General features: G+C 40.9%; 1 protein-coding gene across 1 annotated transcript; it reads right to left on the bottom strand.

Moving 5' to 3' along the window:
• Positions 1-3,152: 3,152 nt before the first annotated feature.
• PVALB (parvalbumin) lies at positions 3,153-11,546 on the bottom strand. The gene is made up of 4 exons (XM_009289945.1): positions 11,384-11,546; positions 9,326-9,458; positions 8,818-8,927; positions 3,153-3,375 (listed from the first exon to the last, which is right to left on the bottom strand). The coding sequence occupies exons 1-4, from the start codon at positions 11,442-11,444 to the stop codon at positions 3,347-3,349; spliced, it is 333 nt and encodes a 110-aa protein (XP_009288220.1). The 5' UTR covers positions 11,445-11,546; the 3' UTR covers positions 3,153-3,346.
• Positions 11,547-12,001: the final 455 nt, after the last annotated feature.

A 12,001-nucleotide genomic window follows, 5' to 3' on the forward strand; every position in this document is an offset into this window, starting at 1 on the left:
AAATTTTAAGAGTTGGTGATAGTCTGTTGGTACAAACCCTTTTCGTTAAATGCTAATGTCATTTGTCAGGAAATTATGGTTTGTCTATGACTTGAGGATTTGGTGGTTCTTCCATTCGAGTTGTAGCTGAGAGCGAGCTGTATTTCTTTCCTGGCACTGTATAATACCAATGTGAACAAGTAGTGTCTTTTTATTTGTATGTGTAAACATAATTTACATATCTTAAATCATCCAGTTGTGTCTCGTTACAAACCATTGGCTATGAATCTAAAGAAAGGATGTGTACTCATTATTTAAAATTTTGTCTTCAACATGATGGCTGGAGTTGGGTTTTTTGGTAACTTCTACTGTACTACAACAGGGGAGAAAATTATGGAACACTTACTGTTCAGGACAAAGAAGAAGATGTAAGATTCCAATTAAGAAATTTAAGGTAAATGTTTCTTGGAGAAACTTCATTTTGCTCCTTTGCTTATGCATGTGAAAATTAAAACATCTTTCTTCGTGAAATAGTACATTGCAGGGTAATGTGGCGTTTTTTTATTTCTCAAGCGTACTGTAATCCACACTCTGCTGAAAGCCTGATTAAATTTTGTAGTAAATTCTGCTTTCTTCAGTCTTTACAGTGGTTTCTGTGACAGTCTTAAAGACATTAAAATGAGATTGATATACATTGTATGTATAAAGTTTTATTTTATATTTTATTGTAACTTAAAATTTTGCATTTGTGTGCTGCATTTTGAGCCATGACTAGATAACTTCCACCTAACAGGAAAATTCTGAGAATTTTTGTTAATGGGAAATGGAACAATTCAAGATTTGGGGAAGGTACGGAAGGAATTTGGGTGGGAAAAGTAGGAATCTAAGATAAACATTGAAGAGCCAGCAGTGAAAAAAAGTAATAGTTTGGTGATAATTGATAAAACAGTCATTTTAGGTTTGGGCAGAGTTTTATTTATATTACACACGTGTTTGAATTTTTCTTTTTTGCTTCAGTGAGAGAGGCATGAAATACTGAAATTTGAACTTTGAATTTAGAAGACAGTTAGGAAAAAAAGTGGTTTGAAACAGATTTTATGAGAATTCTGATTACATAGGTTCTGAGTATGCCAGTTGCATATTTGAATAAACTGACCAAATGCATGTTTAGAATATCAGGTACTGTCACCATGAAAAGTAAAGACGGTGTTTTAGAGGTCTCTCTACCCACTGTAAGTGGTATCCATATTGTAACTTTTTCAGTTTGAAAGTAAAAAGATATTTCTTTTCATCTTATCCGTTACTGTATAGCTGAAAAATTTCAGGCCAAATCAAGCACTCGGCATTGCTTGTTCGGGAGTGATTGAGGAATAATGTGAAGAAAGACTGGTATAGGAATCATTGGGGTCTTCAGACTTTTATGCCAGTAAAATATCCCCATTAATGTTGCTGTAACTTACTTAATTTCACATAATGTACTATAAATATTTTTTTAGACTCATTAATGGCTGAGTTTATTTGCTATTTGTTCTATTGTGCTATTTTTTGGTAAAGCCCTGCATAAAATTTCAGCTTTCATGCCGTCCAATGAAGCATGAAAATATAAATGCTTGCAGGTTCAAAGAATAGAAATACACTGTAAAGGGCTTTGTTTATATAGCGATTTTTATGTCCATTCTCTGATTCCATGGATCTTTATTCATGATACTTCAATAGCTGGGTTCCCAAGACGTTTTCTGTAGCCCTGTATACTCTTGTAATTACGCCTTATTGCCACTTGAGGTCAGCAGCTGCCGAGGAAAAGAAGTACATAAACTGTCTTGCTTCATTGCAATCCGTTTTCATTTGCTTTATTTAGACTACTTAAAAATCAATACATTCTTCAGATCCATATATACATTGTGCAAAGCCGTTTCTTTTGAACGCATAGCAGCTTTAGCAAAAAGTCTTCCTTGCAAGTTACTACAGAGTGAAAATCTAGAAAGGCTTTAGGGAGTGTTTATTGGCTTCCCGAGTAGCATTGGGTAATCGCTGTGGCAGAGAATGGTGCTCTGCACAATGTGACGGTGACAGGGTTTTAGCCTTATCTTTTCGTTCATGCTGAATTAGTGATAATAAATCTGAATGGAATAAGGTATTATTACTGCAGGGAATAGTTTGGGATCCAGAAATGGCAAATATCCTTCCTTTTTATTGCAGTAGTAACCAATGTTCTGTCAAGATGTGGGGAAGATGTTGCCTAAAAGTGATTTCCCCCCGCCCCCGCCTTTAATCTTTGCTTTAAAAAAAAAAAAAAAAGGTAAAAAACATGAGCTTGGTGCCAAAGTTACTGAACAGGATTTGGGAAACAAGAGTTTAGCTCTTGGCTCTGTCATAGGCTTACTGTTGGCTAGTCATTTCCTTAGCTTGAGTCTCAGTTTCCTATACGTAACTCAAGGAAAGATATTCACTTCTCTGGTAAAGTTTTAGAAGAAATGTTTTGCGATGGGATTTTTTTGATACACTATTTCAACAGTGGGAGTGTCAACAGTAGCATAACACCTGAATCTTGGTGTTCCCTTTCCTGAAATTCATACTGTTGTTTCTTGTGAGTATTCTGTTCTTCCTGTCCTAGATAGTCGCGTAACATTGCTAGTAAACATGCCCTGTGTTTCAGAAGTCACCGCTTTTTAATAGTTTACGAAGTTATCCCCATGCATGATTGGCACCAACTGATATTCCTGTCAAACCTTTTATCCAAAAATCCCCCTGCACCAGGCAAATTTAACAAATGATACAGACAAGGATTGATTTACTGATCACCAAAACGCAGCAGGGGAGATGTAGGTTAAATATTAGGAAATACTTTTTAGCTGTAACACCGATTAAGTCCAAAGAACAAACTTCCAAATGAAGTTGGGTAATTGCCATCACTAGAGATTTTCCAGGCTATGAATATGCCTCCATTTAGCAGGGATGGCTTAAAAACAACGCAGTCAGTTTTGCCACAGTTCAGAACTTGGACTGGATGACTCATTATATGCATGTTTTATCCCAAATAATTTTTAAAATTTCTTCCCACTTTACCCTAGCTAGGGATAAAGCAACAGGGATGTCAGCAAAAGAGTAAAAATTTTCTCTCGGCATGAGAGAAGCCTACATGAAGTAAGAAACAAGTTATAGTGAGAGAGAACGAAGCCCAGGTTGATGTGACCTTTATTATTTTGACAGTGTCTTTCAGCACAATTACAGAGTTGCAGGATTGCAGAGAACAGAGCTGGAGTATAAAATAACATAAATAAATAGAACAGGAGCCAAAGCAGTCAGCAGGAGGTGGTTGGAATTGGGCAGTGAAGGATGGGTGAAGGGTTTGCATTGGTCAAAGCCTTTATGATTCAGCCACCATAGTTGCAAATTCTGGAGAAGGGAAAAATTTTTTAAAAATATTAAAAAAAGAAAATGTAAAGAAGGAGGAAGCATATTACAATGATTACAGAGTCACTGGTGTAGCAGAAACATCGCAATAACAGAAGAACAAAGAAATCCAAGTTAATTAAAGGGAAAGTATGACTTGGGAAGTCTTACAGTGAAATGAAAGGATTTTTTGAGGGTCAGGGAGAAATGCTACACATCCCAGACTGTCGAGACTGTCCACCGCTATTCATCCGAAGAACTTGATTAGTTCCCTGTTATTCCTTTGTAAATCTCAGCAGGATGAAGGCAAGAACTAGAAATTGAATTTTGCAGTGAGATAAATTTCCTTTATATCAGAGTTTGGCAAAGAGACTCATTAATGAGTCTTTCCGAGTATTCGTGTCCCTGCATTATAAATATATTACATTTAAACTCAATTTTGTAATGGCAAATTGGCTGAAAACGACAGATTACAAAAACAGAAGGCTGACACCAACCTACGTAGCAATCTTGACCACATTGGTGATAACGAGAAAAATTCCTGTGATCTCAGAGGGCCAGGATTTTACCCTGTGGCTTTTATTGGTGTTACATCCATAATATTTACCTAAATGTATCTATCTGCAGCTTGGGGTTATTTTATGCTGTGGTATACATAATGCCTTTCAGCAGGGTGATAAGGCATGGAAAAGGCACGTTTGTATCCTGGTGAATAGCTGCCTGGCGTACTGCACTCTGAATGCTGTATTACCCCGGGAGGTCGTCACTCCTGACTCCACCTAACCTTGGAACATGAGAACACTTGAGAGTACCTTGCACAGCTCTGTGTGCCTCAGAGCGTTAAAAATGACAGGCTGGAGGGAATCCCAAGAAGGGCAACAAAGATGATAAAGGGATTAGAGGGTGTACGGAGAGAGTGGCTTGTGGGCTTAACATAATCAGCTGAGAGGAAAATGGCAAATAGGGGAGGCAGTCATCTGTAAAGGCTCAAGAGAAAATTACTGAAGTGTGACATAATGCAGAGTAATGTCTTGCAACTAAAAAAGATAGAAGATGAAAATTAGGCATTTTAAAGAACATTCTAACGTTCAGTTGAAAAACGCTAAACTCTTAACAAGTGAGACCTTTACTGACTGGTGCGTACAAACAGATAGCACTTTTGATGACGTGTCCGAAAAACAGGTTGCCAAACGCTAACAAACCAAACTGAGAAATAAAAGTGTCAGAGGGTTTAAATTAAATCCACATTTATCCATCATTTTGAAAGATGTAAATCCAAATTAGGATTAGTGATGCAGATTACTCAACACAAAACGTGTATAAATCCTGTACACAGTGGGTACATAGATGGAAAGTGTGGCAAACTGAATTTAAGAGATAACATAAAGTACTTGTGATAGAAACCCAGACTATTCTGGGCAAAAACCGAAAAAGGCTATGATTATTGAATCACTGTGTGAATAAATCCTGCAGAGAGAAACGTGAACTGCAGTGGATGAGACCTTTCCAAAAGGGAAAACTAACTATGCAGATTCTATTAGAACAAGTTGCCATACTTGCTACAGCTAAATTAAATCATTTTTATAATAACTTGTATCTACGGAATGTATTTGGAAAAGGTTATTCAGACTTGCAGCCAAATATTTTCTATAATTCATTACGATAGTGGTATTATCACTTAACGGCAATGTATTTCACGGGTACTTTCTGATAGCCAGCAGACCATAAAATACTCCTTCATGAATAACTGCGACGCGCTTTATACTTTTTCCAGGATTTTCAACGTACTTTAAATATTTCAAAGATGTTCCAGTGGAATAATCTTGTAAACTAGTTCACCATTTATTTTCCTGTGAAGGTTAGCCCAACCACGGGTGGCTTGTGGAGGCATTGTTACAAAGCGCATTCACATATGCAAAACTTCTGAGGTAATGAGGCACCGTATATTAGCCCCTGCCTGTTGGTCATTCTTGTAAATGTTTATTGCCTCTGACTGGCCTGTTAGCGAGAGAATCCTTGTGATTGACTACATCCTCTTTTCCAGTTGTCATTCGCCTTCCAAACAAAACTGTATCTTTCTTTGCACAAATAATAGTTTTAAATTACAAGGTTTTAGACTATTTTGTCATGTCAAATAATTTACTAGCCAGCTTGTGTCAAAGCTCTGACTTAAAAGGAGAGGGTTGTTCCGCTGTGTTCAGTATAGTTTAGTAGTTTATACCAGCCTAATGCATGCCCGGCGGTATTTTACTGAAATGACAGATGTAATTACAGAGGACATGTTGTAGGCTAATGATTCCTCTCATCAGATTGTGTTTTTTACATTATCCATACAACAGCAAATCTGTTTAGGAAACTTCATAAGTAATGACTTACACTAATTTATTTTGGAAGATACAAAAGCACGAAGAAGGATAAGAAAAGAAGGACTTCCAAAGGATTTTTCTTTTTTGTCTTGACTTTTACCTGTGGCAAGGCCATGACTTATCAGTCGTAATTTTGAATGCTTGATGTCTCATTTTTACAACGTTTAAAGAAAATAATTGAAGTATTTTAAAATATCTGCAGAAGTTGAGCTGTATCAAGGAAAACATTTAAACTTACTGGGATAAAAATTTGGGTTTGTTCTGTCTACAGTGCATGATCTTTAAATTCTCAATGTGCTTTCTCAAGTCTATTAATATCAAGAAACTGAAAGTCGTGATGCGCGTGTCCAGTGCTAATACACAAAATAGATTAAAAAAACATTATGAGCAGAAATCTTCATTTTCTTTTCTCCTCTTTCTTATAAATGTTCTGAAGCTGACAGAGCTGCTTCAGCATCGCTTCCCCATCCAATCTGGAAGCTAATGTTTGTAGTTTTGTTAGGTAACCTGGCCTTGGCCTGCAATTTTTTTCCAGTTCGTCATCTCCTGTTCACATCAGCGGAAGATGGAGGGGGCTCGACATCACACAGAAGATGATCATGTCTTGCATGAACAGGCTGCAAGTTTTCAACTGTTTGAAACTGGCAGATCAGCCACAAATTACAAATCTTGATCGGGCAAGAGGTAAGCTGGTGGAACAATTTCTGAGCTGAACAGTCTTGCAGGAATGATAAAAGGTTTAAAGCGGGAGACCCAAGAGGAAATTTGTAATGTGAGGCCTCTAACTGGAAGAAGGCTGATTAGGTTGGGATTAACGTTTGTAATGATAGGTCTGAGAAAGATGGCTCTGTGGTGTTCAAAATCCATGAAGATCAGTTCTTAACAGCTGCTGTGAGCTCCTGAGGGACAGCGTTCAAGGGCCATCTAGTGAATTAACGTTAACCCCTGTGAAAGGCTGCGTGATTGCGATCATTTAGTGATGTACGAAGCTGATGTTTGAAACAAGGGGTAAAAGTGAGGCCTGACAATTCAATTACAGGGACACAAACAAATGGATTGCAACAGAAACACAGCAGTGCGATACTGAATATGAATGCGATGTACATTCGTGACTTTACATTTTATTTACATAGGCAGTTGTAATCTGGAATTGGATTTATGAACCAAAGGAAAAGCAGGACAGTATCTGTCATCCTCATCCTTTGGTCACAGTCCCAGCTGTTAACTTTGCATGGATTTCAAGCCTTTCCGGTGTAACAATTTGCTGTTGGAGTCAAATTTAAGAAATTTAAGAAATGGAAAAGAAACCTATAATGTTGTAGACTAGGGATACGGCCAGAAGAAGCAAAAGAAGAAAGCCCTTCATTCTCTTCTCATTATCGTGTATAAGTTCAGAGTAATTCCAGTTCAAAGTTAAGGAAGGGTAAAAGTTGCAGAAGAAAGAGATAAGAAGAAGAGGTGTTTCGTATTGCTTTGTTACAATGTACTGGCTTTCAGGCACTGTTTCACCTTTAAAAAAAAGTTCTGGTCAATCTTAAATAAAAAAGTTAATGCTGTATCCTCTTGTATAAGCCACAATCATTCTGCAATATAGTTCTTTTATTCCAGTTGATACTGCTTTTGTTTTGCAGCCTTCCAAGAATAACTGAAAATGTATCTGATGTGAGGTTGGTGGATCAGCTGTAAGCTTACTTACCTGAATCAAGTTTTCTTCTGAAAATCTTGCCCACTGATCTGCCACTAATTTTAATGGGAATAAGGAGGACCCATACAATAAAGCATATGAAATTTCAAATAATGACACACTTCTCGGGTTCAGTAGCGCTGCTAAAGTTTAGCAGGAACTTCCCCCTAGATGCTTCACAATTGCTCCTCTGCAACAGTAATATAATCACGATCTGAGAAATTAAGAGGCTTTAGCCTAGAAACAGGATCATAGTCACTGACATGCCAGTGTGCTATGGACAGGCAGTTTAGCTAGTATGTCACCTAACTAATATGTCAGTGGGTGATTTTGTATGTCATTTTTTCAGCTTCTAAACTGGGAAGCTATGTTAGTTAACCTTATTTTGCTTTTTATTCCTTTTTTAATTGCTTCTTAGTTGGAGATAACATTTTTTACAAATCCCAGAGATCAGGTAACACAGAGAGATGTGAAGTTTTTTAGATATTTTTTAGATTTCACCCTATCATATGGCTTGTCAATATGGTGAAAACTTAGCAATTGCCTGCAGTCTAGGTGATTTAGTACTCCGACCACAAACCTCTGCTACTATCTCCTCCAGTGAGGAAAGATTTAATGCAGAAATGCATCTCTTCATGTCTTCCTTCTGAGACACACTTCCAATGTGTCTCAGGGATACAGAAGAAAGAGGAAAAAAGGGAAATTTTGTATGTGGGCTAATTGGATTCATCCCAAGACGGAATAGAAAACAGCAGTGATTTTTTAAGCAATGCTGCGAGAGGAAAAGTTGTTCTTTTCTTGTAGTTCTCATCTTTAGTAAGAGGGAGTGACAAGCTTTCTTAGCTGTGAAGACCCACCTAAACGCTAGCCAAAGCTGGATAGACAGTTATTGTATAGGAATTCCCTAGCAGACTGACTGTACTTCGGATTTTAAGAGCATTGCTTTGCTAAGTCATGCATCACTTTCTTATTTACTAATCATCAAGCAGAAATGCTGGTACTCAGCTTTTTTCCTTTCTCCTTTCTAAGTTTTATAGTCAAGCCCGGGTCTTTGAACTGCCAGGGTCCTGATCCTCACTCCACTGAAATCAACGGGAAAATTAAACTAATTGAAGTAGAAGTTGGACCGGTACTTAGTCCTGTGCTGTAGCGTGCCTTAACTACATCTCGGTCTCTGTAAACTCTTGCCCCCTCTAGTGTCAGAACTCGCCTCCTGTTTCCCCTAAAGCCTGCAAGCAAGGTATGGCAAATGTAGCAGGACTTTGCATTTCATTAAATCCAAATTGTGCCCTTGAGAAGGTCACAGCCCCGCGTGATTCCTAGATTTCCTCAGTTCTGGTATGTAAGAGTAATATTCGATTGTTACTGTCCAAGTTTACTCCTCTAATCACATACCATCAGCGCCAATTTTACCATCACCGTCCTTATCTCCAGCAGCCAGAAGAGCCTTCGTTTCTTTGTCCGATAGGTCTCTTCCATCTGGGGTAAAGCCCTTCAGTACAAACCTAAAGAGGAGGCATGGAAAAAGAAGTGTTTTTCAGAACAGTTTCACTTTGTATTTAATTGTACCACTGTTCTGATATATGAGTTGGAATCCAGGGTCGTATCCTCTGTTATTGACCTTCTTTAACATTCAGGAGGAGCGCTTTACTCTGAAACTGCATGTGGCTGAAGAACTATCTGTAGGGTATTGACCATTTGTGTGTCTCAGGGTCCTGCAATAAAAGCTATGGCTAGCTACCTCCAACACACTTTAGATCACATACTCAGCAAACAACTGATTATTGCACACAAATACTTGTCAAGAGATTGAATTGTATGATATTATCTAGAGTCTTGTAAAAAAACAGGAAATTAGACTCTTAAGGCAAGGTTATTTGAGAAAGGACATATCTTTACTTACTTTAATTCTTCCTCTTCGATGAAGCCGCTTCGATCTTTATCAAGAATATGGAAAACCTTCTTCACATCTTCTGGGCTCTTCTTTTTCAATCCTACCATCTCGAAAAACTTCTTGTAGTTAAAAGATTCAGCCGCTATAAGAGATGAAAGGCCAGAGAACTGCTCAGAGAAATCACTGAAACATATGTCAACACATACCCGTGGTTTTCTTTCATACTGCTGCGCGTCCTACCCTGGGAGGCACAGTCGAGCCCAGCTGTGGTGGGAGCTAGATGTACGCACTGTAATCCTCCGTGCTTCACAGACAGCAGTTGTAATAAGCAAAGGGGGAGAGGGGCAGGGTCTCCGTTTTGCAGACGAAGAGCTGAGCTACTGGGGGATGGAGGCTTGCCCAAGGTCACACAGGAAGCCTGTGGTAGAGTTGGGAGCTGAAGTCTAACCCGCTCGGACTCGTTTCAGTGCCTTAAACCCCCTTTTTTTTTTTTTGCTAAGTTTTATGGTAAAACGGTCATCTGAGAGCGGACTCTGACTATTAGATCGCTGTCACTTTTTGATATTTCCACCCCTGGAAAAAAAAACCCGACCCGCTCTTGCTCAACCACGGAGCCCAGCACTGACGAGAAGTGTTTCGGAGCACATGGCTGTTTCCGTTCTCTTTCGTTTTTTCCCGAAGACGGACTAGAAATCAGTGTTGCATTTCGATCGCTAACGGTACGAGCGATGGTGGTTTGTAAGCTCGGTCACTGCAAGGGAGTGCTGTGCTGTGTGCTGCCTGCAAGACCGACCGTGTGAGGCACGGTCGCCGGGGGAGGAAAAGAAAACCAGCCCAGAGCCCTTGAAATCGGAGCCGAGATCAATGAGTTTACCTGCTCCACCTCTCCCGGCCTTTCTCCGCACCCGCTTTTGTCCCACCCACGTAGCCTTGCGAACGGCTGTGGTGGGGATTAGAAAGGTGTGGATTCGAAATCCAAAACAGTGACCTCCAAAACGTGCTGTGGCAGCTTTTCCTATTACATAAAATTAAGGAGGCTCAGTCTTTCGGGATCTGCTTGACTGAGATCTGTCATTAGTTGCTGCTAATTGCATCTGCTCCAGTACTTGGAGGTGGCCCCAGAACAATGGAAGCTAATGAGAAAAACAGCTGCTGGATCGAGCAAAGCAGTTTGTTGGTCCCTTCGACTCTCCGGCTGCTGAGTTTATCCGGGCTCAGCGGGTTTGGCGCTTCTGTCCGTTCGGGAAGGTCACGGCAGAGAGCGGGACGGAGAGGGGCTGCTCTCCCGGGTGGTGCCATCAGCCAGGTGGTTTGGGGGGAGGTAGAACGTGTGCATCCCGGAGCACCATTTCTGGCGTTTCTTTGGGAGCAACCTTAACTGCCTGAATCTCTGTAAGCACGAAGAGGGTTTGCTGTCAGCTTAGGGGTCGCGACGAACTAGAGGGGTAGGGAATATCTGAAACCCGGAGGAGTCTGAGGGGGAAGTATGGACCGCTGCAGCCATTCGTCCTGCAGAAAGCTTCTGCAGTCGAGCAGTGCACCCGCTTGCTCTTACTGTCGCCTTCTGCTCCATCCCGAAAAGCAAAGCCCACCCGGGGATTCCGCGTAAGAAGTAAGAAAAGAGCGGTTTCTTATCTCCTTGAAACGAGAAACAGCAGTTCTGCAATACCTGAAACTGAATTTCGGGGGTGAGCCGCCGACATCCACGGCCGACTTCCCCATCCCACATCAAGATACAATCCACCCTGGATCGCCCAGGGTTTTGTTCCCTTTGAAAGTATCCTCTCGGTAGAAGCAAAGTCTGTCCGCAGTTACTGCTTGTCTTCCTTTAAAAATAAGTATTTCACCTCCGTAATGTGCAGAGCAACTTTGCTGAGGATGCAGCCCTGCACTTGATAAACCTGTCATGCTTTCACTGCACTTCTGAAAACACATCCTCATTTGATGTTTTGTCTAGCCGGATCCTCTAATCTTCCCCGATCTTAAATAAATGCACTGCTATCCTAAGCCGAAGAGACGAAAGGGGGGAAAAGGGGGGGGGGGGGGGCAAAAAAAAAAAGCAATCACCTGAAAAGGCTCCCACAGCCTTCTTGATATCCTCAGCGCTGAGCACGTCAGTCATAGCCATCCTGCAACTGTTTGAACAGGGAAGCAAGTGCGAAAAGATTAAAAAGTGCTTTTCTCATCATTTCTGCTCATATGACCAAAGCTGCAGTGCTGTGTGGGGATGGCACACCGGGAAAGGCTGGAGCCGCGCCAGCTATATAGCTCTGCGTGGATAAGTGCCATGGGCTGCCGCGCTCCAGTTTGCAGAGCACCGAGTAGTCCACAGACGCGAGGGTTCGGCTAAAGAGGGGGGGACGGGGATGCCTTTGCGGGGACCGGGGTGGGGGAGGACGCGAGTGGGGGTCGCTCCCTGGGAGGTTGGAGCCTCAGCCTTACTGGAGCAGTGCCAGAGTCTGTCGTGGTACCGGCTGGGGTAAGAGTTGTGCCAAGGTCAGGTTCTCGGGTGCGGTGGGAGAGCTAGTGGTGCAGAGCAGAGCCTTTTCCCTTAGTAAGTCAGGACGAGCTTTACCAGTTATATTCGGTGATGAGTAAGGAACTGCAGCATATGCCAAGCTTCAAGCTGCTCTTGAGGTCGGGAAGCAAACGTAATGTAGGTTTTGAACATTTGCCTTATCGTTC

The sequence above is a fragment of the Aptenodytes forsteri genome, unplaced genomic scaffold, assembly GCF_000699145.1.
Source record: "Aptenodytes forsteri isolate BGI_AS27 unplaced genomic scaffold, ASM69914v1 Scaffold284, whole genome shotgun sequence".
NCBI classification, from domain to species: Eukaryota; Metazoa; Chordata; class Aves; order Sphenisciformes; family Spheniscidae; genus Aptenodytes; species Aptenodytes forsteri.